At 53.9% G+C, this 24510-nt stretch overlaps 1 protein-coding gene across 1 annotated transcript; it reads left to right on the top strand.

The window, feature by feature from the left end:
• Positions 1-5700: 5700 nt before the first annotated feature.
• Positions 5701-23218, top strand: GPR157 (G protein-coupled receptor 157). The gene is made up of 4 exons (XM_024554922.4): positions 5701-6300; positions 16537-16750; positions 19707-19901; positions 20389-23218. Exons 1-4 carry the CDS (start codon positions 5918-5920, stop codon positions 20587-20589), a joined length of 993 nt encoding a protein of 330 aa, XP_024410690.2. The 5' UTR covers positions 5701-5917; the 3' UTR covers positions 20590-23218.
• The last annotated feature ends 1292 nt before the right edge of the window (positions 23219-24510 follow it).

The following is a 24510-nucleotide window of genomic DNA, read 5'->3' as shown; positions in this document are numbered from 1 at the left end:
GGGTGTGAAATGTCAGAATGGGCGCGGCCACGGGGACAGAAAGCCTGTCAGTGGTTGCCAGGGGCTGGGAGAGGAGGCCACGCGGGGTTATTGCTCAAGGGTGCAGAGTTTCTGTTTGGGCTGAGCAGAGGGTTTGGGAAACCGTGGCGATGGTTATGCAACCCTGTGGCTACCACTGGATGATATACTGAAATGGGCACAGTGGCAATGCTGATGTTCTATACATTCTCCCACGAAAGAAAAAACAGAGTCACTGCTTAAAGACATCATTCTGGCTGGACACACCGACTCACCCCCACCACTAGTCCCTGCAGTGCCCAGGACCACCCTTGCTGAGGTCTCCCTCCACACTCGGTCTCAGGGCTTAAACACCGTCTTTGTGACTCCAAATTCCTGGCTCCAGATAGGGTCTCCCCAGAAGTCCAAGCCCCCACAAGCCCAGAACTGAGCTCCTGCGGTTGCCTCCGCATAAACCTGTTCCTCCCTTGGACAGCAACTCTGTCCTTTCATCTTAGAAAGCTAGAATCTTCCCGACTCTTCCTTTGCTCACACTGACACCTGACCGTCCCTTCAGTAAATCCCATCATCTCTGCCTCTGGAATGTAGCCATGACCCCTCACCTTGATGACGCAGTGGCCTCTAAGCCAACTTTATTCTTTACAGGAAGCTCCCTGCACACCTCTGCTCAGCCCTCCAGCGGCTCCCACGTCACCCTCTGTAAACGCTGAAGTCCTCCAGTTAACTGGGGGCCTCCCCGCCTCTCTGCCCTCCTGTCCCACACTGCTCCAGCCACAGTGGCTCCTTGCTGCTCCCTGAACACATTGGCCATCCTCCCCCTCAGGGCCTTTGCACATGCTATAAAAAATATGATAGAAGAGATTAAAAACGGGAACACCTGTACGAGGCACTCAGCATGAAGGGAGCCGACAGCACTTCAAGATCCCCTCACAGCAGTAGCTACATTAGTGTTTGACTAAATAACCAGGGGACAGGGATCTTGAGTTGGGGGAGTCTTTAGCATTCTGCCCACCAGGTGCGGTCAGCACAGAGAGGCAGGACTAGAACCTGGCTCTCCCACTGTATTACGAGACCTCTCTTTGGTGGCAGTAGTGTACTCTGAGCCGGTGCTACCTGCAAAGTGGGTCCCTGAGTAGCGGTAAAGAGGAAAATAGCCTTCCCCTTTAGTGGCTTAGCTTCTCTTCCGTTGACCTGGGTGGCTGGGATCCATGGTGCCGTGGCCGCCCCGGGAGCCGGTGCGATGACAGAGCCCGTCTGTAGCATTCTGCAGGCAGGAGAGCCAGGTGCACTGCAAGCTGGGGGCAAAGGCTTCAGAGTTGGGGTGGGGAGGGGGAAGACTCAAGGGGATTGGGGAGAGTTTAAACCATCCCAATGGGACCCGAGGGCTTCTCTTGCAGGAAAACACACCCACCAGATGGTGCCCCTTGAAGAGGAAGCCCTTGACTTCAGAAATGTGGCCGGTCAGACTTAGCCTGGGCTTTCATCTGCGTGGCCCAATGGTCACCTGAGCATGCCCAGGGGTTGCACCACCCCCTCTGGGGTTGCTGGAGGTGGGGGAGTAGGGAGGGGGCTCCCATGAGTAGGAAGGGGCAAGACAGCAATGCTCACCTTTAACTAGGGAAATGAGAAAGGTGGCCAGTCCACACGTCTACCGACCACATGAGGAAAACCCCTCTTCTCTTCTGGGTTTAAGAATCACATATGTGGCTTCTTACTCAGGTTGGAGTTGAGCTCAGAAAATCATTTAGGGTGCCTTCAATTTAGAGACTCCCTTTTACAATTGTCAGAGGAGGGGGGCCTGGTGCCAGTGTCTGCGGTGCGGGGAGGGAGGAAAGAGCAGACCAAAGCCAATCTGCTCCTGGGGCCACCAGCCACGGTTATGGGGCCTCTCTGGGTCTGGGCCCTAGGTCTGCAGCCAGATAAGCTGGATGCAAGGGAGGTTGTCACAATTCATCAGGACCTTGGACGTGGCCCCTTTGGACATTGGACATGGAGCAAGTGACAATTGCCAGCTGGCTTGGTGTAGAAGCCAGAGAAACAACTCAGAGTCAGAAGAAGACTGCATCTGAGTTTCTGACCAATTCCCCCAAAGAGAAGGAGGGAGAGGGGGGCACCAAGAGGTCAGAAATTAGAAAATGTAGCTAATAGGCTATTGCATTTCACATGGGTCCCCCGTGCGGTGGGCACCGTTGGAGGCAGCGCTGGGTCTGCTGCTGTGGGTTGGGCCTCCCTGGAGGACCAGCAGCCCGTGGGACAGGAGAAGCAGAGCCCAGGAGCTCCGAGGACAAGCTGGGAGTCAGAAGTCGCGGGCTTCCTTTGGTGGAGGCCACACGGGGTGCCTCCGGCTGAATGCCGGGGCCTCTCAGGGCAACATCAGCGTCTCGGACTGTGGGAAGCTTGCTTCAAGCTCAGATCTAAGCAATTTGAGGCTCTATCATCAGGTGTCTTTCCCATTTTTCCCCCCTAGCAGTCGGATGTTTTTTGAATGTTGTTTTCCACTGCAAAGAAAACCAAGCGATTTCCTGACCAAACTTGCCTGTAAAATAGGCAGCCGCTAACCTGGGGAAGTGGACAAAGTGCTTTCATCTCATTAAAGCAGGAGAGAGAGTCAGGCTTGATCTGCCCACAGAGCAGCTTGCCAGAAGACCTCTCCTGTCCCTCTCTCTCCCCCAAACACCTCGCGGATTAAATGGCTACGACCTGGGGAGGAAGCCCATTCCAGGCTCTTGCCAGCCATGTTCCAAAGACCAGGGCTAGTTGCACAATCCAAGCTTGAAACGATTCACTGCAGTGAAAAGCTGAGAGGCTTCAGTGACAGCCGGGGTCTGTTTGTGGCCTGGGGTCCGCTCAGGAGGAGGTCAGCAGCTTCTGGAAGTGACTGGGAAAGAGGGCAGCTGCTCTTCAGCTCCCTGTAGGGCCAAGTCCACGGTCTGCTTGCTCAAACAGCTGAAAATTGCTTTTAGTAACAATTTTCCTGATTAAGAAAGAATATATGCTCATTCCAGCATGGCTGATAATAGCTGGAACCTGGAAACAAGCCAAATGTCCATAAGCAGCAGGGTGGATAAATATATTATTTATATAATGGAAAACTATACAGCAATTACGATGAATGAACTGCAACTTCATGTAAGAACATGGATGAATCTCACAAAAATAATGTTGAGCAAAAAGCAGAAGACATATAAGGTAACACAGAGTATGATTCCATCTGTATGAAGTTCAATGGCAGGCAAACTACACTATTCTGTTTAGAGATGCATGTATGAATGGTTAAAAAAAAGCAAGAGAATGACAGAGGAGGAAGAGGCTTGGGGACAGGTTTCTGGTGTGCTGGTAATGTTAATATTTCTTGCTCCAGATGGGTATTTGCTTTGTAATTATTTATTAAATCGCACAGTTGTATTTTAGGCACTTTGCAGTATGCATATTTCATAGCAGTGATTTTTGAAAGTTAGGTGCAAAAAGATAATCTATGTCTATGATAATCTGCCTTTTTATGGCTCAGATGCAAAGTCAAATCTGATGTACACCGAAAACTACAAAACATCATTGAAAGAAATGAAAGCTGACCTAATTAAGTGAGAAGTCATCCTGTGCAAACAGATAAGACGATTTAACGTTATGAAGATAGCATTATTCCCCCAGTTTATCACAGTTCAACAAAATCTCTAGCAGAATCCCATCAGGCTTTTTTCACAGAAATGGGAAAGCTGATAAAATTGATAGGAATTGCAAGGGACTCCAAACAGCCAAAACAACACTGAAAAAGAGAAACAACGTTGGCCCCGGATTTCCAAACTTATTACAATGGTACAGGAACCAAAACAGTGAGGCACTGGCAAGAAAGAAAACATAGGTGCGAATCCTCCTGATCTGGATTAGGCAATGGTTTCTTAGATGTGACACCAAATGGTGTGGTTCAGTGGATCGAGTGCCGGCCTAGGGACCAAAGGGTAACCAGTTCAATTCCCAGTGAGGGCGTGTGCCTGGGTTGTGGGCCAGGTCCTCAGTAGGGGGCATGTGAGAGGCAACCACGCATTGATGTTTCTCTCCCTTTCTTTCTCCCTCCCTCTAAAAATAAAAAAATAAAGCCTTTTAAAAACTTTTTTAAAAAAAGTGAAAAGATAACCTACAGAATGGGAAAAAAAATTTTTGTAAATTAATCTGATAAATTTCTAATATCCAGAATATATAAAGAATTCTTGCGACTCAGTAACAAAAAGACAAACTCAAAATATAGGCAAGGGAATTGAATGGACTTTTCTTCAAAGAGGATATGCAAATAGCCAATAAGCACAAGACACGGTGTCCCACATCGTTGTTAGAGATGCAAATCAAAACCACAGTGAGACACCACTTCACACCCACCAGGATGGTGGGAACCAAAAAGCAGATAATGGAGCGTTAGGAGACCGTGAGAAACTGGATTCCTCGTATACTGCTGTAGTAGTATAAAATAGAACAGCCACACCAAGTTAAACACTGAGTAACCACGTGACCCAGCAATTTCACTCCAAGAGAACTGAAAACACACGTCCACACAAAAACTTGTACATGAAAGTTCATAGCAGGGTTATTCATAATAGCCAAAAACGGGGGACGCAAATTGTCCATTAACTGACGAATGGAAAAACAAGCGCGGCCTAGCTGTCCCAGGGAACATTGTTTGGCCGTGAAAAGGAACCAAGCGCTGACTTGCGCTACGAAGCGGACGAACCTTGAACGCACGGTCAGTGAAAGAGGCTGGTCCCCAGACGGCCGCGCTGCGGTCTGATTCCTTCTGTGCGAACTGCTCGGGCCGGGCGGCCCAGACACAGAGGGCAGACCGGTGGTTGCCAAGAGCCTGCACGGGGAGAAATAGGCGGAGACCACTAACTGCGTTTCTCTGGGGGGCGATGGCTGTGTTGTGGAATTCGACAAGGATGACGGTCGCACAGACTTGTGAATGCATAAAAACTACTGAATCGTACACTTAAAAGTGCCACTTTTCTGGTATGTAAATGATACCACAAAAATAAGAAATTAGGGGAAAAACCAGTAAATCGGAGCTGTTCCTTTAAAAAAAGTACACCTAATAAGGCTAAATTTTTTACAATAGTGTGCTCATTGTAAGAAAAATGGTCAACACCCCCTTCCGGAAGTAGCCCCCACGGGCCTGCGAACACTCTGTGCCCGGGTTAGGGAGGGAGGGCACAGACCTGGAGCTGTTTTCGTCACCGGTGTTAAGGACGCTTCCACCCCCACCCGCCCCACACACGCGCGCGTGCACACACACGCACACTCACTCACGCGCACACATACACACACGCACTCACACTCGCGCGCACACTCACGCACACACACACACGTACGCACACACACACACTCACGCACACGCTCGCGCGTGTGGAAGGAAGCAAGGTAATATTAGCCCTAAAAGTGCAAGTCCTTAGCTCCCCAGGGCAGACGCCCGACCCCCCGGGAGGGCGGGGCTCCGGATCTGAAGCCGGACCGTGGACGGGACGGACGTAGGGGCCCGGGATGGAGCGGGGGGGGGGGGGGGGCAGGGGCGTGGCGCGAGAGCTGCCGCGGGGCGAATGGGCGGGGCGTGGGCGGGGCAGGGCCCAGGGGCGGGGCCAGGAGTCGCGGACGGCAAGCTGGGGCTTGGAGGGTGGATGAGGCGCCCAGGGCGCCGGGGCGTGGTGTGAGGGCGCGGGCGGCGCCAGGAGCCCAGCCCCGCCGCGCGGGCGGGGCGAGGGGCCGAGGCTTGCAAGGCGGGGAGGGCCCGAGACGCCCGCCGTGGGCGCTTTGGTGCCGAGTCTTCGCCGGCGGCGGCGGCGGCCGCACCAGCGGTCCTGCTTCTGTCCTCGCGGCGCCCGCGCTCTTCGGCCCCAGCCCGGCCCTTCCTCGCCCAGGCATGCCGCCGCCCGCGCCGCCCACCGAGCTGGTGCCGTCGGAACGCGCCGTGGTGCTGCTGTCGTGCGTGCTCTCCGCTCTCGGCTCGGGCTTGCTGGTAGCCACGCACGCCCTGTGGCCCGACCTGCGCAGCCCAGCGCGGCGCCTGCTGCTCTTCCTGTCGCTGGCCGACCTGCTGTCGGCCGTCTCCTACTTCTATGGGGTGCTACAGGACTTCTCGGGCCCCTCGTGGGACTGCGTGCTGCAGGGCGCGCTCTCCACCTTCGCCAACACTAGCTCTTTCTTCTGGACCGTGGCCATCGCCCTCTACTTGTACCTCAGCATCGTCCGCGCCACGCGTGGACACCGGGCCGGATGCCTGCTCTGGGCCTTCCACGTCGTCAGGTGGGTGGCTGCGGCACTGACTTTCCTGGAGACACCCGCCCCGCACCCCCCACCTCCCTGCCTGAGCCCTGTCTGCTGCCCCTGTGGCCCTCGCGCCCTTTTGGTGCCCACGTCTTGGTTGGGTCCCTGGCTGGGAGCCCTGCAGACAATGTCTGCTCACTCCCCAGGTTCAGCAGACGAAGTCAGGCTTGCCAGAGAGGTGGGTCTGTCCTGAGCATCACTGCAGGGGGGGCTCGGTCTGCTTGCCCCCACCCGAGCCTCAGCTCACGCCTGGGGGGGGAGGAGGAGGAGAACTCGCCCTTAGAGCTTGGCCCTGGTAGCTTAGATGCACCTGGAGAGCTGAGGACTCTGGGTTCTCTGGCTCCACTTCAGTGTGTCCTGGCCCTCTGTGCCGCACAGGGGGAGAAGCACCTGGATCCCAGGCTGGGGAGATGTTAGGTGGCTGCCCTGGGTTGGAGAGCCTGGCAGCCCCCAACCCCATGCCACCACCCACACCCTGTGCCGCAGGTGTGGGGCGCGCAGCCACTCCCGTGCTGCCGGTCCATCCAGCCCTCTGCCCAACGCAGTGCCTCAGCTGTGAAATGTGCAAAAGATGGTCTTCTCCATTTTCTCTTTGCTCATCTCTAGACTTCAGGCCCCTGCCTGTTGTTGTCTGTGTCCTGGATGATCTTAGCTTTCTAGAGTTGAGCAACTCTGGGGTCATGGCAGAGGCTTCTGTGGACGAGGGCCACCAGCTGCCTGGGATGTCCGAGAACAGGGAAAACGAAAGGCTTGCCCTGCCCTGGCATTGAAGCATCGCATCAGCCACCCCTCACCTGAGGAAGAAGGTTGACCCCTTCCGGGTGTAGTTTCAAGATTCGAGCCTCTGGCGCTGTCCTGTGTTGAACCGGGGCAGGAATCTCAGGGGGCGCATTGCCTCTTCTCCCTCCCCAGATAAGAGCACCAAACACTGTCCTAATTATAGGCCTTCTCTCTGACATGCTTGAGTACCTTCCAAAGCCTGAGGACAGTCAGCACTTTAGCAGAGACAGGTCACCTGGATGTCACAACAGTGAGGTCACAAGATTGCAAGAGTCACTTGACCTCTTCTCAGAGCTGTTGGACGGGGACCAGCTGGTCCCTGGGAAACTCAACGGCCCGCTTCTCAGCTGTTCAAGTCAGATCTGAAGCGGGCCATTCCAACAGTGCCCCGGATGCTGCAGGGACCCACAGAAAGCGCAGGTGCCTTTCCTCCCCTCGGAGCCTCCCACCTGACCTCCGTGTCCACTTCCGAGACGTGGTCCTCGGCAGGCTGCTTGGGTGTGGGCAGCGTGTACGCCAGAGTTCACATGTACTTGAGAAGGTGCCTGAGACTTCTCTGCAAGAATCTCTTCTCTTTGCCCCCTCTGTTTAAAAACATTGAATCCAATATATTTCGTAAGTGATAAAGATAAACCTGGAGCAGCGCCTGCAGAAACAACGGCTTTCCTAAGAAACCCGAGTTGGGAGGTCTTTCTGTTCACCTCGGGGGAGGGGCATTCCGTGATTGTTTAGGAAAGGTCTCCTAAGGAAGTCTGAGTGTCCCCTGCTGGCCAGAAAAAAAAGATGCAACTTGTTCATTTTATTTGTTGAATGGGATCCACCTACTTCTTAAAAGAAAAAAAAGAAAAGAAAATACCTGTGCCCGAGCTAAAAAGGGACTTTGATGATTTATTCCCTTTCGGAAGTTAGTGCTCACATTTTACTAGACTAAGAGAATGGGTAAGACCTGTCTGGCAGCTTCATCTGCTCACCTAGGTGCTCCCAGACTGTGTAGCTAGTAACCTCACTACGGACTCTCCACCGTCCATCTTTGGAGAATCAGTTTATTGTTGCTTACGTGCCTGTCGGTGTGACCGGTCTCATCCTTAGACGTAGGTTAGACAGTCACATCCCTTGTCACCCTTTCAGACAACCGAATGTCAGCCCACTTCTTCAAACCTTCTCGTCTTGGCACGTATTTTACAATACAACTCCACAAAAGGTTGTATCTGTATTTGGTAAAGAGTTTTTAGGAATTGACTTTTTTTTAAACTGACAAATATCCTGATAAGCGAACCAAGGCCACGTCAGACAACATGGTGAAAGTTGGTAAATACACATGGAACAGAGTTTGCCCCCATTAGTACTCAAAGTAATGCGAGTTGTAACATTGAGGTATCATTTCCTCATTAAATTAAGAAAAAAAAGTAAGGCAGAATACAAACGTGGTAAATGCCAAGGAAACTGGTGTTTTCCTACATTATTCTTGGCTATGTAAATTAAATAATCCGTGTGGAAAGTATTTGGTTCATACCCCTGGATCCAGTAATCCAGTTTATAGAGACCTCGTCTAAGGAGGTAACCCAAAATGCACACAAAGCCGTACATGCAAAGAAGTTCGTGAGGCACTGTTATCACAGGGGGAATTTGAAAGCAGTCTCCATGTCCACAAAATAGGGAACTAAGTTACAGACCACAGCCCCACCAGAAATGTCGCGCAGCCAGTACTGTCTGTGACCTCCATACACCATCTTGCTAATGGTAGGATACAACGTTAAGTGAAAATAGCATCTGTAAAACTGAATGCAACCGGGCACAGCAGGAGGCTGGAGAGAATCCAGCCCACACACAGCCTCCCGGGAAGCGCCCGCTCCAAGGGCCCCATCATGCCGGCCTTCGCAGAAAGACTTTTTTTTCTCATTGGAGAAGGAGGGCAGCTTAGAGTTTATTATTTTTGTTTTATTTTTATTGATTGATTTTAGAGACAGAGGAAAGGGGGGGAACATCGATGTGTTGTTCCACTTATTTTTGCGTTCGTTGGTTGATTCTTGTATGTGACAGGGGACTGACCCACAACTTTCGTGCAAAGGGACAAAGCTCTAACCAACTGAGCTACCCGGCCTGGGCAGGGCAGCTTCGACTTTATTATCCTCAGGGAAATTGTATCTCACATGAGCTGCATCTGAGCTCTTGCAAAATGCTGTCCTATTCCTTAGCTCACTGGTCACCAGTAAAGGAAGGGACAGGACCATCACCCACCAGTTACAGTTGCTGAGATGTGCCCAAGGCCACAGAGTGGGAGGCTCCGGGTTAGAACTCCAAGCTCAGTCCTTTTATGGTTCCATCGTGTCTCTTGGCCTAGACAATCATTTTTTAAATTGAGATATAATTTGACAATGATTTATTTTTAACTTTCCAGACTGTCCCCTTTATTAACAATTTCTCGTGTTACCTTTATCGTCTCCAGTTATTTTTCCTGGGAACCATTTAAGAGTAAGGCAGTCGCAGGCCTGTTGCCCCCGAGTGGGAGTTTCCCAAAGACAAGAACAGCCTCTCCCCGTGGGCCTGGCAGAGGCGGGGGTTACCCGGGAGCAGTGCTGTTAGCGGGCGGGTAGTGGCCCTTACTGAGATTTTGCCAGTCTCGTGATAATGTCCCGATAGCAAAGGAAAGTCTTGGCTTGTGGGTTGACTCAGCCTCCAGCCTCTCTCTGCTCCTTCAGTCCGGAACAGTTCTTCCGTCTTTCCTGGTGTCTCCTGACGGCGACTTCTGGGAAGCCGTTCTGTAGTGGCATGGCCCCCCGCTTGGTGGCCTGGTGCTGCCTCATGGGTGGGCTCAGATTCGGCACTGTTGGTGGGAATCTTGCAGAAGCCTGTTCTCTGGGCTTCCTCTCAGCAACTTTGATTTGTTCCATTCCTGGCGACGTTCCTTTGATCGCTGGGCCGAGGGGTTATTGGCCAGTTCTCCGCCGCAGTTACTGCTTTTCCTTTCATGATGAGTAAGTGTCTCATTGAGATAAATGTCCTGTTACTCCTCAGACTTTCAGTGCCCATTGACAGGACTGTGAAGTGGGTTTCCTGCCCGTGTGAGAATATTCAGTGTTCAAGGAAAGCCCAGTGTTGTATCCCTTTCGACTCTGTTGAGGCAGCCTGATGAGACACCCCGTATTTTACGTCCCTGTGGATATGCGTCGGTGGCCGCCCGCTAAGGTGCTCGCCCGAGCTCAGGCCTAGAGCTGCTGTGTGGGTCAGTTCCCTTCCCATAAGATAAGCCCAGGGGCGTGGAGCCACCCGTGCCCCTGCTGTTGGCAGCCCCTCCTCCCCCACAAGGTGGTGGGCTGCTTCTGAGCAAAGCTAGAGCTGGGTCAGGCCGGGTCAGGGAACCATACTTCCAGCTGCCAGCGCCCTCCTCCCCCCGGCCTCCGGGCCACCGCTGGGCCAGGCGTCAGCCCCTGTGTCCTATGAGCCTGAGGGGAAGTAGGCCTGGGGGCACCTCATCTCTCCACGACAACAGGGCAAGGGCCCCGGCCAGGCTGGCCACGGCTGGCAGTCTTAGGACCTGTGGCTCCAGTGAGTTTCAAGTGGGTGCGGGCATGACCCTGGGCAGGGACGGGCCCTGTGCCCCTGGCCCGCGTGCTAACCCACGCTCTGGAGTTTGCTTGGAGGAAGGAGCCTGTAGCACCCCGAGCTCACCACACAAAACCCAACAACTCTGCTATGGGGAGCAGGAAGTTCTCATCAGAGAAAAGGGGAAACGTGACCCTGGGCGGGAAGGCCCTCTAGGCTCTCTAACTGGAAACCCACTCACTGCTGTGGGGCCCAGGGACAGGGCCCCAAGCAGGCAGTGTCTGAATGAGGGATGGACGCAGAGACGGCATGAACAGCACCCCATGTCAGCCAGTGCGCCCCAAAATAACAAGAACTGAACTGCCTTTTTTATTACCTCCGAAACGTTCCCAGAGGACACTGCGTGTGGCACATAGTCCTCTGCAGTGTCTCCGCGTGTCCGTGGGGGTCCACTGTGGGGACTATGGGAACAGAGGCTGCCCCTCCCCCTCTCACCTGGGCAAGGGCGGACCTGCCCCATCCTTCACTGGGCGGGGGACCCTGGTGGGCAGGAAGTACCTCTGACCCCTGCAGGATGAGTCCTCGGTGCCCACCAGCACCAGGGCTGCCAAAGATGGTGCAGGGGTGTGTTTAAAAGTTCCTTTGAGCACCCCTCCCCCCTGCTGCAGCCACAGCTGCAGAGTGACCTCAGGGTGGCCTGGCTGGTGGTTGACTCCCTGAACTTCTCCCACCTCCCGCTCCTCTGCCCCTCGATTAACAATTAGTGCCCATTGTTCCAGAGGGAGACCTGGAGGCTGAGTGGCCCTTGTGATTCCTCTCACCAGGCCCGTGTGGCTGCAGCTGCGTTTCCCTGGGGCCTCCGTCCCTCTCCCAGGAGCTTTCTAAATTGGCACATTGTTGCCTGATAAGTTTGTTCTCAAAGCGGTTTTTTGTTATGTTGACATTCAAGGCTTTCCCTAGGCCACAAGGCATGTAGATGGGGCACTGCTGTCTAACCTACAGAAGGGGCAGAAAACCCCTTTGTTGCCTCCCCAGCCAAGCCCCTTCCCCCACCAAGATCTGTAGGAGGGTGAGGTTTGGGGAGAGGGAGCAGTGTAGGCACCCAACAGGGGGGCAAACCGGTGTGAGCAGACCTTGAGCCCCTGGCTGGCTTACCCTTCATGCTCGGGTGAAGGGGTCGATTTTCCCACTTGCATGTGAAGTGGGAAGTGGAAGTGGCTCTCTGACACCACAGGTGCCCCCGCCCTGACTCTGGGGGATGCTGGGAACTCTGAGGGAAGCCCAGAGTACCCGCTGTTCTGGGGACAGGCGCCTGTTTGAGCTCAGCTGACAGATGCCAGCGAAGGGGACATGGCTCACTCCCCACCTGGCTAGTCTAGTTCCACTTTCCTGGAGGAGACTCAAAAACAAAAAGGACGCCAGTTCTAAGAAGAGCTAAGCTCCTCGTGACAGATCAAAATGCCTTTGGTCAGCTTACCCCTCCCTCCCAGCTCTGCTGGCAGGGTGTGGTGGGGTGTTTCCCATCTCCCCCTCCCCCTCTGGGGGTGGTGTGCCCCGGAGCCAGGGTAGGACCTCTGCCCAGAGCGCATCTCTCTGCCCCACAGCTTGTAGAAGCCCCCGGTATCAGTGTCCTGGGTCGTACCTGACAAAGTACCCCGGCCAGGGCGGCTTAAACACCAACACGTGGTCCTCTCACAGTCCAGGAGGCTGGAAGGGAGGGCAGGGTGTCTCTGAGGCCTCTCTCCTTGGCTTGTAGAGGCCTGTCCGTACCCTGAGTCTTCACGTGCTTGTCCCCCTGCACATGCCTGTGTGTCCTCATCTCCTCTTCTGGGAAGGACACCAGCCAGATTGGAGTAGGGCCCACCCTAGTGACCTCATTTTACCTTATCACCTCCTCAAAGACCCCATCTGCAAACGCAGTCACCTCCTGAAGCCCTGGGGCTTAGGGCTTTAGCCTATGAGATGGGGGTGGGGGTGGGGCACACAGCTCTCAGCTTGCTACAGCCTCTGAGAGTGGAGGACTCTGACTCAGACTCCGACCTCAGTTTCCAGGCAAACGTAAGTGAGAGCTGGGGCCCAGGCACCTCCTCGAGAAGCTGTCAGAGCCCCTGCACATGGGGGATTCTGTGCAGGGTGAGGTCTTCAGGCTCCTTCCATCCAGGGGCCCCCAGTCCTGCTTCCCCACTGCCTCGGAGTCACGGGTTTGGAGAGAAGATGCCTCATCATTCACCTGCTTTAGCCATGTCCCCTCCCCGTCCCCTCCCCGTCCCCCAGCGCCTTTCACTGCATCCCCTGCATCTGGCCCTGTGACCTTGCCAAGAGTCTTTAAATGTTTGAGACTAGCTCAAGGCCCAGCTTCTCCTTACTGGCCCCATCTGGTGCCAGCTTCACACCTCAGGTGTCTGCACAGAGGCAGGACAGTTTGCTGGCCGCCTGAGCTGCCCATGTCTAGGCGTCGGGGCAGCTTCTCTGACCGCACGAGTTTCTAGGTCAAAGCCAGCTAAAGACCTCAGTCTTCTTCACTCATGCTGCTGTTAAGCTGTACCTCACTTGTCCTGGTGGAGCTCAGTTTTTGGCTGATGACTTTTTTGTGGAGGAATAGAGAACTGTTAGGTGGTACACATTAGAAATCAGAAGTGTACGTTTCGGGAAAGCAGGAGTTACGTCACACGTGTCTTTGTGGAGTGCTTCCCAGAGCATGCCACCTCTAGCTCGGGGGGCCCCCTGGCCCGGGAACAGCTGGGCTTATCTGAGGTTCCCCGAAATACCACTTTCTCCTTCCTCTATAGGTGGAGAACTGGGGGCCTCTTCAGTTCCCTGTCCTTTGCCTTTTCTGTCCACATTGGGTGTCCTGCACCCAGCTGCTGGGACTTGATGGTTCGAATTTTGGGGATTTTGTGAGCTTATTGTTAAATACAGCCATTATTAACAATTAGATTATACAAACTTAAAATTAAGTGAATTAGAAGCAACTCTTTGTGGCATCAGATAATTCTCCAGTGTTGGAAAATTATTAATTAATTATTAAAAATTATTATTATTAAATTCCCCCAAAGTAGAATTTATTTATTAAATATTGTGTATTTATTCTTACATGTTTAAACTTCATGTGAAATGTCATCATCAAAATACTCTCCCTTTGATGCAATACATCTATAGAGATGTATTTTCCACTGCTCAAAACAGTTTTTGAATTTGATTTTGATGCCTTTTAGTGCTTCTGATGATTTTTGTCTCACCTCTTCCACATCAGCAAAACGTTTCCCTTTGAGGACTTTTTTTTCATTGGGTGAATGGGAGGGTGGGGGCACGGGGGTCATGCTGTTTCTGGCCAAAAACTGCTGAACACTCAGCACAGTGTGGGCATTGAAAGAGTCTTCAAAAAATTCACTGAAGCCGAACTCAACCTTTCACAACAACACCAGCTGGTACAGATACAGATGGGTTCCTAGAACACTCACCTATGGGGGAACCCTGTACTACAAGAGGCCTGCCCTCCAGAAGATAATCCTGGGTTTTGGGGGTCCCCCCTCCTATATTAAAAAGTCATAACGATACTCAAAATTTGATTACATCTTGATTATTTTACCCTGTTCTGTGCACTTGAAGTTTTTGCATTGTTGGGTCTGTGTGAGAGAAACCCTATCCGACGGTGTGCTGCTCTGTGTCTGAACTGGTGGCTTACACTTGGCCATGGCAGGAATATTTACACCTGGGAAATTGGCAAACAGTACAGATCAGGGCTTGATTTATTGGCTTGTTGAATGTGGAGGGCAGAGGTCAGCCCCTCTTTTCCTGTAAAGGACGGGGGAGTAAGTATTTTCAGTTTCACCGGCCATGTGGTCTCAGTTGCGATGCTCAGCTCTGCTGTGGCTGCTTTCCAGCAGCTGCAGCTACTATGGGCATGAATGAGTGTGGCTGTGTTGCAATAAAACTTTATTTAAAAAAAAAACAGATTTGACCTGAGGGCATAGTTTGCTGGACCCCTGATCTGGACTTAAGAAAGTGATGGAGAATACACTAATAGGTAAAGATTAAATTTAAACATGTTTCTTGTCTCTGAACTTAGAGATGGCAGCCATGCTGGGGCAGGCAGGAAGCCGAGGATTTCAAGAGGAGATGATGAGAAAAGGCAGGGTCACAGAGCAGGGAAGAAAAGAAAGAAAAGAAATACTCTTCCAGTGTTGGAAAATTATCTGATCCCACTAAGAAGTTGCTCGTGTCTCTGTCGAATCAGTGAGGTTCGGGCATCGTCTTGTCCTTCTGTCTTCCGTATTTCACTTTCTTCTAGCTTGTTAAGGAAAAAAAGGTTAAATGAAAAGAAAAGTGAAAATATCAACCAACTTCATATCCTGGAACTGCTTTCTTTGCTGACTGCAGCCATAGACAGGCTACGTATTCCAGAGTTCGGTGAAAATCCACAGAAACATCCTGTGAAGTTCAGCTGGCCACAGGGACTTTACAATCAGGAGTTTGTGTATTGTTCCTTATAAATGGTGCTTCACATCTTTTTATGCCAGTAAGTTCTACAGTAAATTTACATGTGCGCATTTACACACACACACACACACACACACATGCATACAAGTACGTTTTTCTGGAGAGCCCATTGCTAAGCATTGCCCTCATCCGTGAGTCACAAGTCTGGATGAGCCTGCTTTGCTGGGTCAGTAGGCGGTCCCTCCCACTCCTTTCCCACCGCTCCCTGACCTTACCTGTGTTACCACCTCCCACTTAAATGCCTCTCTGAACAGCTTCCTACCAGGTAGCTGCCATCTAGGCTTAAGCTGAAACAACAGCTCTGATTGATCTGCCCACGTCCTTAACCCTTTCCGAGCCATCCTTCTGCCTCTTTGGTTTTCTCTCTGGCAACACCCAGCACACCCTGGCCCACTGCGTGGCTCTGGGCCAGCACAGTGCGCCAGGGGAGACACAGCCCTTTGTAGCTTTAGTAGGACCCAGCCGAAGTCTCAGAATTGGTCTGTCGCCCTGTGGTCCCCAGGTCTCCCGGAAGGGCTGTCAGGATGCTGAGCAAGGGGAAAGGATCTCCACGTAGGATGCCCTCGTCCTGCCGTCCCTCTGCTCTTCCTTCCAGCCTGAGTGGGGACCCTCTGCCGCAGCCCAGCCTCCTTCGCAGTGACTGTCCCTATACATGGTTCTTTTCCCTTCCTATAGCAGATGGGAAACCACATTATAACTTCGGGACTGCTGTTTTAGCAACTTTAAAAAGTTTTTCCTTCCCTTTCCATAATATGCATGCAGTGAATAAATATTTAAGGAGTAAATTGGGGAAACCTCTCAGTCACTTGGCTCAAAGTTCATTCATTCATTCATTCATTCATTCAGCAGGCTCTTCTTTTGTCCCTACCCAATGACAATAGCAAACCAACATGGCCCTCACGCTCATGGGCTCGTAGCTGTGACCCATGGTCCTAAAATCCCAGAATAGCACGAGTTTTAAAAAGGTAACCCTTCGTCACCACAAAGCAGTTTGCCATGAATTTATAGGGTGGGGCAAAAGTAGGCTTATAGCTGTGCATATGGGAAATAATACAATAATTAATAAATAAAAATAGAAGAATAAACTCTTGTGTTTTGTGTACTCACAACTGTAAACCTACTTTTGCCCCGCCCCGGATGTTAACTTAGCAGATGAATGACTTTGCATAGAACAAGCGTTTAAAATGGACGGACTCCTGGGTGTAACTTGGTGCCTTTCTCACAACCCTGTCACTTTCGTGGGCTCCACCCTGCCATCCCCGTTGGGGGAGCAGACATGAGGACACTGGAATGGGGACCCCTGGGAAGGGGCTTTGGGGCTCAGGCCTCGTCCTTGCTGGCTGTGGTGGGGCCGGGGCCTGACCTCAGTGCCCATTTGTTCCTGTCCCTCAGCTGGGGGGTTCCGCTGACCATCACCGTGGCAGCTGTCATTCTAAAGAAGATTGGCTACGATGCCTCGGACGTGTCTGTGGGCTGGTGCTGGATCGACCTGGAGGCGGAGGACCGTGTTCTGTGGATGCTGCTGACCGGGAAGCTGTGGGAGATGCTGGCCTACATCATGCTGCCCGTGCTGTACCTCCTCATCAGGAAGCACATCAACAGGGCGGTAGGTGTCCACGGCTGCCCCCCGGAGGCCCCGGCCTAGGGCTCCGTGGGCCACTGTGCCCGCTGTGGGTTTGCCCGAGTCCTGGCCTGGGGCTCGGCTGCCTTTGGGACAGAACTAGTAACGGAGGACTTGCTGAGCACCAGGCACCGTGCATTACAGGCATCGGGGCTGTCTGGTTTGCTGACCACACAGCCCTGTCGGGAGCGGGTCCTGTGTCTCCCTCTTTGTGGGTGACAAAGAGGGGTCTTACAGAGGTTAGGGGCTCCCCAAACCCACTCTGTTCTCTAGGAGGGGCAGCCTGTATGCTCAGCCACAGCCCTCTATTGCCCCCTCCTGGACAGACTGAGGGGTGGCTCACCATCCCCTACTGAGGAGCTCAGTTGAGATGGGGGCAGTATCCAAGAGTGGAATTGGGAGGGAACGCCATGAGTCTCCCCGTCAGTGATACAATAACGCACCTCATTATCCTTGGTGATTAAAATTATATCACAAATGGTAGACTTCCCAGGCACTCAGGGGTTACTACACCAGCACGTCGGGCCAGCTGGCCGGAGGGTCTAGGGAAGAATGGTCTTTCTCTGACAGTCTGGCCAGCTGTTCCTTGTTCTTAACTACTAGTTTTGCAGATGTAAAGTTGGGGCTTCCTCCTGGCCACAGCACACTGCTACCAAAGAAAGCCTCGTGTTAACCCATCCATCCATCCACTCCGCCACTCATTCAGTACATTTTTATTGAGCATCTACTACGCACAAAAGCTCTGTGTGGCAGTGGGAGTTCATCCTGAGAACTCAGACTGGGAGGAGTCCTGTCCTAGCAAGAGGCAGAAGTATAGGTAACTACGATAAAGAATCAAAGGTGACCAGGGGCCAGAGCAGTAAGATAGGTTCCCTCGGAACTCTGAGTGTGGACTTCCAGGCTGGTTGGGCAGGGCCGCTGGTGCGGTGCCCTGAGTTTTCACAGCTGGAACTGCCAGCAGGGCATCCCTGTCATTCAGGGCAGGCTGTTCGCTCAGCAGCCATTTCCGAGTTTGCAGGGTGCTCCCAGCAGCTGTCGGTGACACCTGATCCCCACCCTGTATTCCCACCCGAGTCGAGACATCTAGTTCTTGTTCTACTCGGAACTGAACTGACCCTCACCCCTCCCTGCTGCCCCTCTGGTTCCGCTGCAGAGACGCCTGCAGGGCTTACCAGCTGGTCTGAATCCCTCTTTGTCTCCTTGCCTGGGCCAGGGGGCTGCCCTTCTCTCCGCTTCCTCCTCCTTTCCACTGCCCTGAGAGGTTCCCCGCTCCCTGAGCTGCTCCAGGCTGCTCTTTTGTGTCTGGCTTTCCTCCCTGCCCTTCCTGTAATGGGCAGAAGCCTGGGGCCTCTAGGCCGGATCCCCACATGTGAGGGTGGGTCCACCACTCCACAAGTGTTTCCAAAAAAAAGGAGAATGGTGGGCGGAGAGGTGTTGGCAGGAGTTGTTCCTGGCCTCTAGCTAAGAAGGAGAGCTAAAAATACAGGAGCTGGAGTTGCAGACAGGCTCTGCCCTCGGTGGCTCGCTTCTGGAAGGGGCTGCTGCCGAAGGCCCTGGGGGAAGAGGCAGGTGCTTCAAACAGGCGAGTTACAGCAGCTCGGGTGCCCAGAGATGCCAAGGTGTGTGGCTCCACCTCTCACCTAGACCTTCAGTGTCCCCGGCACAGGGCCAGGCTCCAGAACCCATCTTTGTTGGGAGCAGTTTGGTCTATTTTTACAAATTCCGCTGTGATCTGGAAGTGGAGCCTCCCCCTCTTCTCACTGAAGGGCATTCCCAGGGGCAGGGCAGCCGAAGCTGGTGCCTACTCACCTCTTCTTCATGCCCCAGCTTTGGGGGGAGCCCCTCCTGTGAGCTCCTCCTGTGGGGCAGGGTCTGGGGAGCTTGCTTCTGGGGGTGGGGGCCATCGTAAGCAGTCGGCCTGCTAAACAAGGGAGAATGGTGTCTAGGAAGGAGAATGAACCGAGCTGCGAAAAATGGACAAAAATGAAGAGCTGGCTACGGGACAGGGCCGCACGGGGAATGCCTTTGCAGCTCAGTGAGGTCGTCGGAGGAGAGGAGTCTTGTTCAGAAGGTGACATGGGAGCAAAGCCTGGGAGACAGTGAGGCAATGGGGCACCTAGATGGATGGGGAAAAGCATCCCAAGAGAGGGAACAGCTGGTGCACAGGCCCGGGTGGGGCATGCCTGGCGTGTTTGGGGAATAACAAGGAGACCTGTGTGGCTGCAGTGGAGTAAATGAGGGGTCAGTAGTCGGAGTGAGGTCAGCGCTGGCCCGGGCTTGGAGACCTTGTAAGGACCTGGTGAAATGGAGAGCCACCAAGAGCTTTGGGAGCCTGGCAGGATCTGACTTAGGTTTTCAAGTGACTGTGCTGCTTCTGTGCCGAGAATAAGGCCATAGCGGGGCAGTGGGAGGGTTGGACGGGAGGGTGACAGAGAGAGACCCACAGAGGTGATAGCAGCTATCTAGAGAAGCTGCGATGGGGCTTGGGCCACGCTGGTGGCAGTGGACAGAAGTTCCAGATCCTGGGACTCTTCTGAAGGTAGAGCCCATGGGACTTGCCCCCAGATGGGATGTGGGCTGTAACAGGAAGAGAGGAATCAAAGACGACACCCAGATTTTGGCCTGGGGACCTGGAAGGATGGCGTTTCCGTTAGCTGAGGTGGGGAGGCATGCGGCGGTAGGCTTCACGTTGAGAGCAGGTGTTCGGTTTCCAGAGGTGTTGTGGACGTCACATGGAGGGCCATAGGTAGATGAGATCGGAGTTCAGGAGGAGGATCCGGGCTAGAAACGGGAGCCTGGGCCTCCAGCGCGAGGTTGGAAGGCAGTGCACACCTCACCGCTTCCTTCTCCCGAGAACCTGAGTCGCTGGGAAGACGGGCACCTGTGGGCAGCTGGCTGGAGCCTGGCCTGCTCACGTCTGCTCCTGGTGTCCCCTGCACAGCACGAGGCGCTCTCCGAGTACCGGCCCATCCTGTCTGAGGCCCACCGGCTCCAGCACCACAGCTCCATGGCCGATAAGAAGCTGGTCCTCATCCCAGTGATCTTCATTTGCCTCCGGGTCTGGAGCACCGTGCGATTCGTCCTGACCCTCTGTGGCTCCCCGGCCGTGCAGACCCCGGTGCTGGTTGTTCTGCATGTACGTACGGAGGTCTGCCCTCCCTGGCCCTGCTGTCCCGGTGGAGGGTCAGATGGCTTTCCCCAGAAGAGTAGGCACGTCCCAACGCATCAGCCGACATGGGGTTTGCGGGGGCTCGGCACCACTGTGCCTTCCTTCCTGCCAGAGATGGGGAGCCTTTGTGAGAGGAGGTGGGAGGTCCGTGTGCCTCTAGTGCAGCCCGGGGCATGTTGAGGTGCTGTCCATCAGCTTAGGAGTAGACCCAGAAGCGTGGACTGATCCTGGGTCCTCCCCAACCCAGAAGACCAGGAGGCAGGTCCGGGCCACGTCTGCATATTCAGACCTGCCCAGAGCTCTGCCGAAGGCCCACATGGCAGGGCTACCACAGACTAGCCCCCAGGGTGGAGGACAAGGTCCTGGGGTCCGCAGCACTTGGCAGCCTCCTTGCCTGTGTGTCGAAGACCCACTGCAGCCCTGGCGCTCCTCCTTCCCCCCTCCTTCCTGACAGGGCATCGGGAACACGTTTCAGGGAGGGGCCAACTGCATCATGTTCGTCCTCTGCACCCGCGCTGTCCGGACTCGGCTCCTCTCTCTCTGCTGCTACTGCTGCCGCCCTCCCCAGGCACCTGCAGAGAGCCTGGCCGGCCCGCCCAAGGCTCCCATGCCCTCCAAGCCGGGAGACTCAGGGACCCAGGTGGACCCCCGATGAACGTCCACGCACCTGAGCTCTCCCCTCCCTAGTTCTGTGTGTGGGTTCTCCCTCCCTGGGAGGACAGGTGTCTCCGAGTCCCACTGCAGGAAGTCGGCAGGGACGCCTGGCACACTGGAAACCTTCCTGCTACCCGAGGTCTGAGCCGAAAGACAGAGAAGCGATGGAGGCCTTCTGCTGTGGAAGCTCTTGGCCCTGTTGGGGGGAGCAGCCGAAAACTCAGCTTCTTCTACCTCCTAGACGCTCAGGTGGCACGTGTCCATATTCACCCGTGCCCCGCTGCACCGGGGGGTCTGCCTGCCTGAGGGCTGGCAATGAGATTGGGGAAGACCAGTGACTCCAGGTGCCTTGTGGCCTGGTGGTCATCAGCTTCTCAGGGCCCACACCTGTGGGCAAAGCAGGACAAGAGATGTCCCCCCAGGTACCCATCCTAAACAAAATGTCAGGGGGGTACCGGTGATGGCACCCCGCCTAGATGTCACGGAGCAGATAGCCGGCGTCGTGGTGGTGACCTTCCTCGGAGAGCGTGGCCTTTCGGCAGGAGCCAGTCACCTTGAACCCAGTTCTTGGGAGGTTTCCTGGCAAATGTCGCAAACGCAGCCCAGCACAGGTGCTCGGGGCTGTGGGTCCCCTCAGAACTGGTCCGCTTCTCTCAGGGGGTCACCGGCCATGGGTGTGGAGGGCACTGGAGCCCAGACCCCTGCCTCCACCATCACTTCAGACACAGGTGCCCTCCTCCAGGGCCAGGGCCGGGACAGGAGCAAGGACAGCCACTGCAGGGACTCCCTGGGGAGCACCCCCGACCCCCATCTCTGGGGTCTGTACTTGTGGATGCTGGAACGAGGTGTGTTGGGAGGGGTCTGGCTTCTTCACGTCCTAGTTTAGTTTTTGTAGGAAAAGTGACTGGAGAGTTCAGGAATGGTCCAAATACTGATCCCTCCCCAAAAGGGAAGGTTTGGGAGTTGGCTGGGGAAGTGACACAGGGTGACTATTTACATTTATTAGAGAAAGGATTTAAAATAAGCATCTGTATCTCTACATTCTGTGCCTCTTCCACCAACCCTTCCCTCTATTTCAGAAAACTTTATCTGTGAAGTCACAGAAGCCATTGGCTAGGGACAGGAGGTGTAAGTGTCACCACCAGAGCCTTGGGTGGAAAGTACAATTTACCCAATAGGGGTCTCTCCCTTGGGTTCCATGAGAACGCTGCAAAACCGAGATGAGTCGTGGAACCTGTAAAATGGTTCTGGGTTAAAACCGAAGGCACACCGTACTGCGGACTCCTGTTTCACTCATAGGCAAATCTGCAACAGGAGGAGAATCTGAAAGGAATAGTCATCTGCAGAACTCAGTCTAAAACGCTCATTTTTGGTTTCTTTTTTAAAAGTTTCTTTATGAACATCAGCAAGAGGTAAACATCCCCTTAGGATTCAAAGATAACTCAGGGCTGCACCCCAGAAAGTCAGCCCGTCTGGCAAGCTCCGTACAGAAATGGCTCCCGTGAGGGGAGTTCGGGGTTCCCCCAAAACGTTGCAGGCACGTGGCTGGTCAAGGCCCTCGCGTTAGCTTCTAGAATGCAGCAGAAACTCAGGAAGCTGCCTGCTGCTAACAAGAAAATGATTCACGGCTGAGGCTGAGTGTGGGCCGCAGAGGATGCTGCCAGAAGTCCTGCTCAGAAGTGGGCTGGAGAGTCCTTAGCTCAGACAGCGTGGGGGTGGGGGGTCATGGCCTCCTCGGGACCGCCAGACCTGAGTTTCCCCAGACAGGCGCTGCCACAAGAAATGGCCGGCAGGGGGAACCAGGGGCTCTCGGAGGAGCAAAGAGCGTACACAGAGCATCTCTGGGTGCCCAGGGCTCCAAGTTCTCATTCCACTTGCCTGATGCCGCTGCTGTGCTGTCTGCTTTTGTAAAAACCTCCCCACAGTTGCACCTGGGTATTTCCGTCTCAGCTTCTCCACTGCCCACCCCATTTTTGCAGCTGGTGAAGGTGTCACTACGTGGTGGAGGCCAAGTGGGCGGGGGTGGGGTGGGGTGGGGAGGAGCTTGCCCAGTGCTGAGCCTGAGGCGCCCAACCTAGAACACAGCGTGCCTCTTCCTCTGGGAGGGTGGGGTTCAGACCTGGAAGTGTGGGGCTGAAGTCCCATCCTACAAGTCCAGGGAGGGGAAGCCCCGAGGAGGAGACAGGTGCTCTGAGCCGGTGAAGGCCAAGTGTATTCGTTTTACGCTTTCTCCTCTGTCAGTGTTGCTAAGGTTTATCCACCCTCACCCTCCGTCACAGATGTGTGACCTCAGCTGGAACAGGTGCTGTGGCCTCAGGCGCTCTGGGAACCTCGGTCTTTTAATACGGTTTACTGGGCACTTTGTGCCTCTTTGTGCTTCAGAGTTGTTTTTTGTTTATTCGTTTTGTTTTTTACATAAATATTATTGTTTGGCTCTGGCTGAGGGTGCAAACAGAGCTCCCCACATGTCCCCGACAAGAAGACACATTTGTACAAACTTCCCGTTACGGCGTAATAGCAGCGTGAGGTTTCTTTGCACGGGCAGAATGGTGATGAAAGCCCTGACCGTCCAGGCTGAGTTCAAAGTCCTGCTGTTTTAAATGCAATAAAATAATTATTTTTCTTTTGTGTGTTTGGTAGACTGATTGTCTATGCTGTGGGGAAGTGGGGTAAGGTGGCTCTGATGGACCTGGGCTGTGGGGGTCTCTCCAGAGCCTTCCATGTGGGGGCCCAGAGGTGACATCTGGACCCTTCTCTGTGGGGAAATGGAGGCAAGTATGTGGCCGCCCTATTGGCCTAGTCTCTCCCGTGTTTGCCCGAGAGGGTCCCGGGTGTGGGGGGGTGGGGGCATTAGAACACAGGTTCCCATGCCCTGTCCTGTATGAATATCAACAAGTCCAAGTTCCCAGAACCCACGGATTGGGGCTAATGTCTCGTGAGAGTGACACACCAGCGCTGCTGAGTCCTCCCTGCATTTTATCACCGCCCACCAGACTCACTGTGACAGCAGCCCCAGGCATCCTGGTGGGCGGGGACAGCAGGGACAGTGAGGACAAGGGGCTCTTCTCCAAGCGAGCGGCCTTGCTTCGTGACGGTCTGCGCAGCCCTCGCGGCCCAGGCTCCAGTCTTCTTTTTAGTTTTAATCTTTAACTGCTCTGTCCTGGGAACTCTGCTCCTCCAAAGTGTTGCTGGCTGGTTTGTTACGCTTTCCGATTTTTGAGAAGTTAAGAACCCATTAACTATCAGGAAGACAAGCCACAGACTAGGAGAAAATATTTGCAAAAGAGGCATCAGTATGTCTACATGAGCCAATGGATGTTTGCTGAGCTTATGGCAACAATCTGCCTCAGTGTCCGTCAATCAAACCGCCCTGCTGTGCGCCCCACACTTGCGCAGCGACAGGTGTCAGCTACTTCTTGGTAAAACTGGGAAAAACACCTCTGGTAGAGTGGGACCCTAAATGTACCTGAGCTCTAACATTCAGCAATAAGGAAACAGCTTGATTAAGAAATGGGCGGAAGACCTTAACCGATGCCTCACGACAAAAACATACAGACGGCAGACAAGCATTTGACAGGATGCTCCACATCACACGTCGTCAGGGAAACGCAAACTCAGACGAGGAGGTACCGCGACACACCTGTTAGAACAGCCCAAATCCAGAACTCTGACAATGCCGAGTGCCGGTGACGATGTGGGACAACGGGGACTCTCATTGCTGGTGGGTGCACCGGCGGTTTGACAGTTTCTTCCAAAACTAAGTGTTCTCTCACCGTGGGACCCAGCAGTCAGGCTCCTTGGTGTTTACCTGAGGCTGAAAACCGGTGTCCACACAAACACTGGCACGGGGGTGTTTACAGCCGCTTTACTCACATTGGCTGAAACTTGGAAGCGACCAAGTTCCCACAGGGGCCCACCTGCC

This window comes from Desmodus rotundus, chromosome 3 (genome assembly GCF_022682495.2).
Source record: "Desmodus rotundus isolate HL8 chromosome 3, HLdesRot8A.1, whole genome shotgun sequence".
Lineage (NCBI taxonomy): Eukaryota > Metazoa > Chordata > Mammalia > Chiroptera > Phyllostomidae > Desmodus > Desmodus rotundus.
This window is presented reverse-complemented; position numbering and strand designations above follow the sequence as displayed.

Excerpts from the sequence above, each read along its gene's own strand:
- GPR157 (XM_024554922.4), top strand. The coding sequence starts at position 5,918 with ATGCCGCCGCCCGCGCCGCCCACCGAGCTGGTGCCGTCGGAACGCGCC. Across the intron at positions 6,301-16,536 it reads TGGGCCTTCCACGTCGTCAG|CTGGGGGGTTCCGCTGACCA; the intron begins GTGGGTGGCTGC and ends CCTGTCCCTCAG. Across the intron at positions 16,751-19,706 it reads GGAAGCACATCAACAGGGCG|CACGAGGCGCTCTCCGAGTA; the intron begins GTAGGTGTCCAC and ends TCCCCTGCACAG.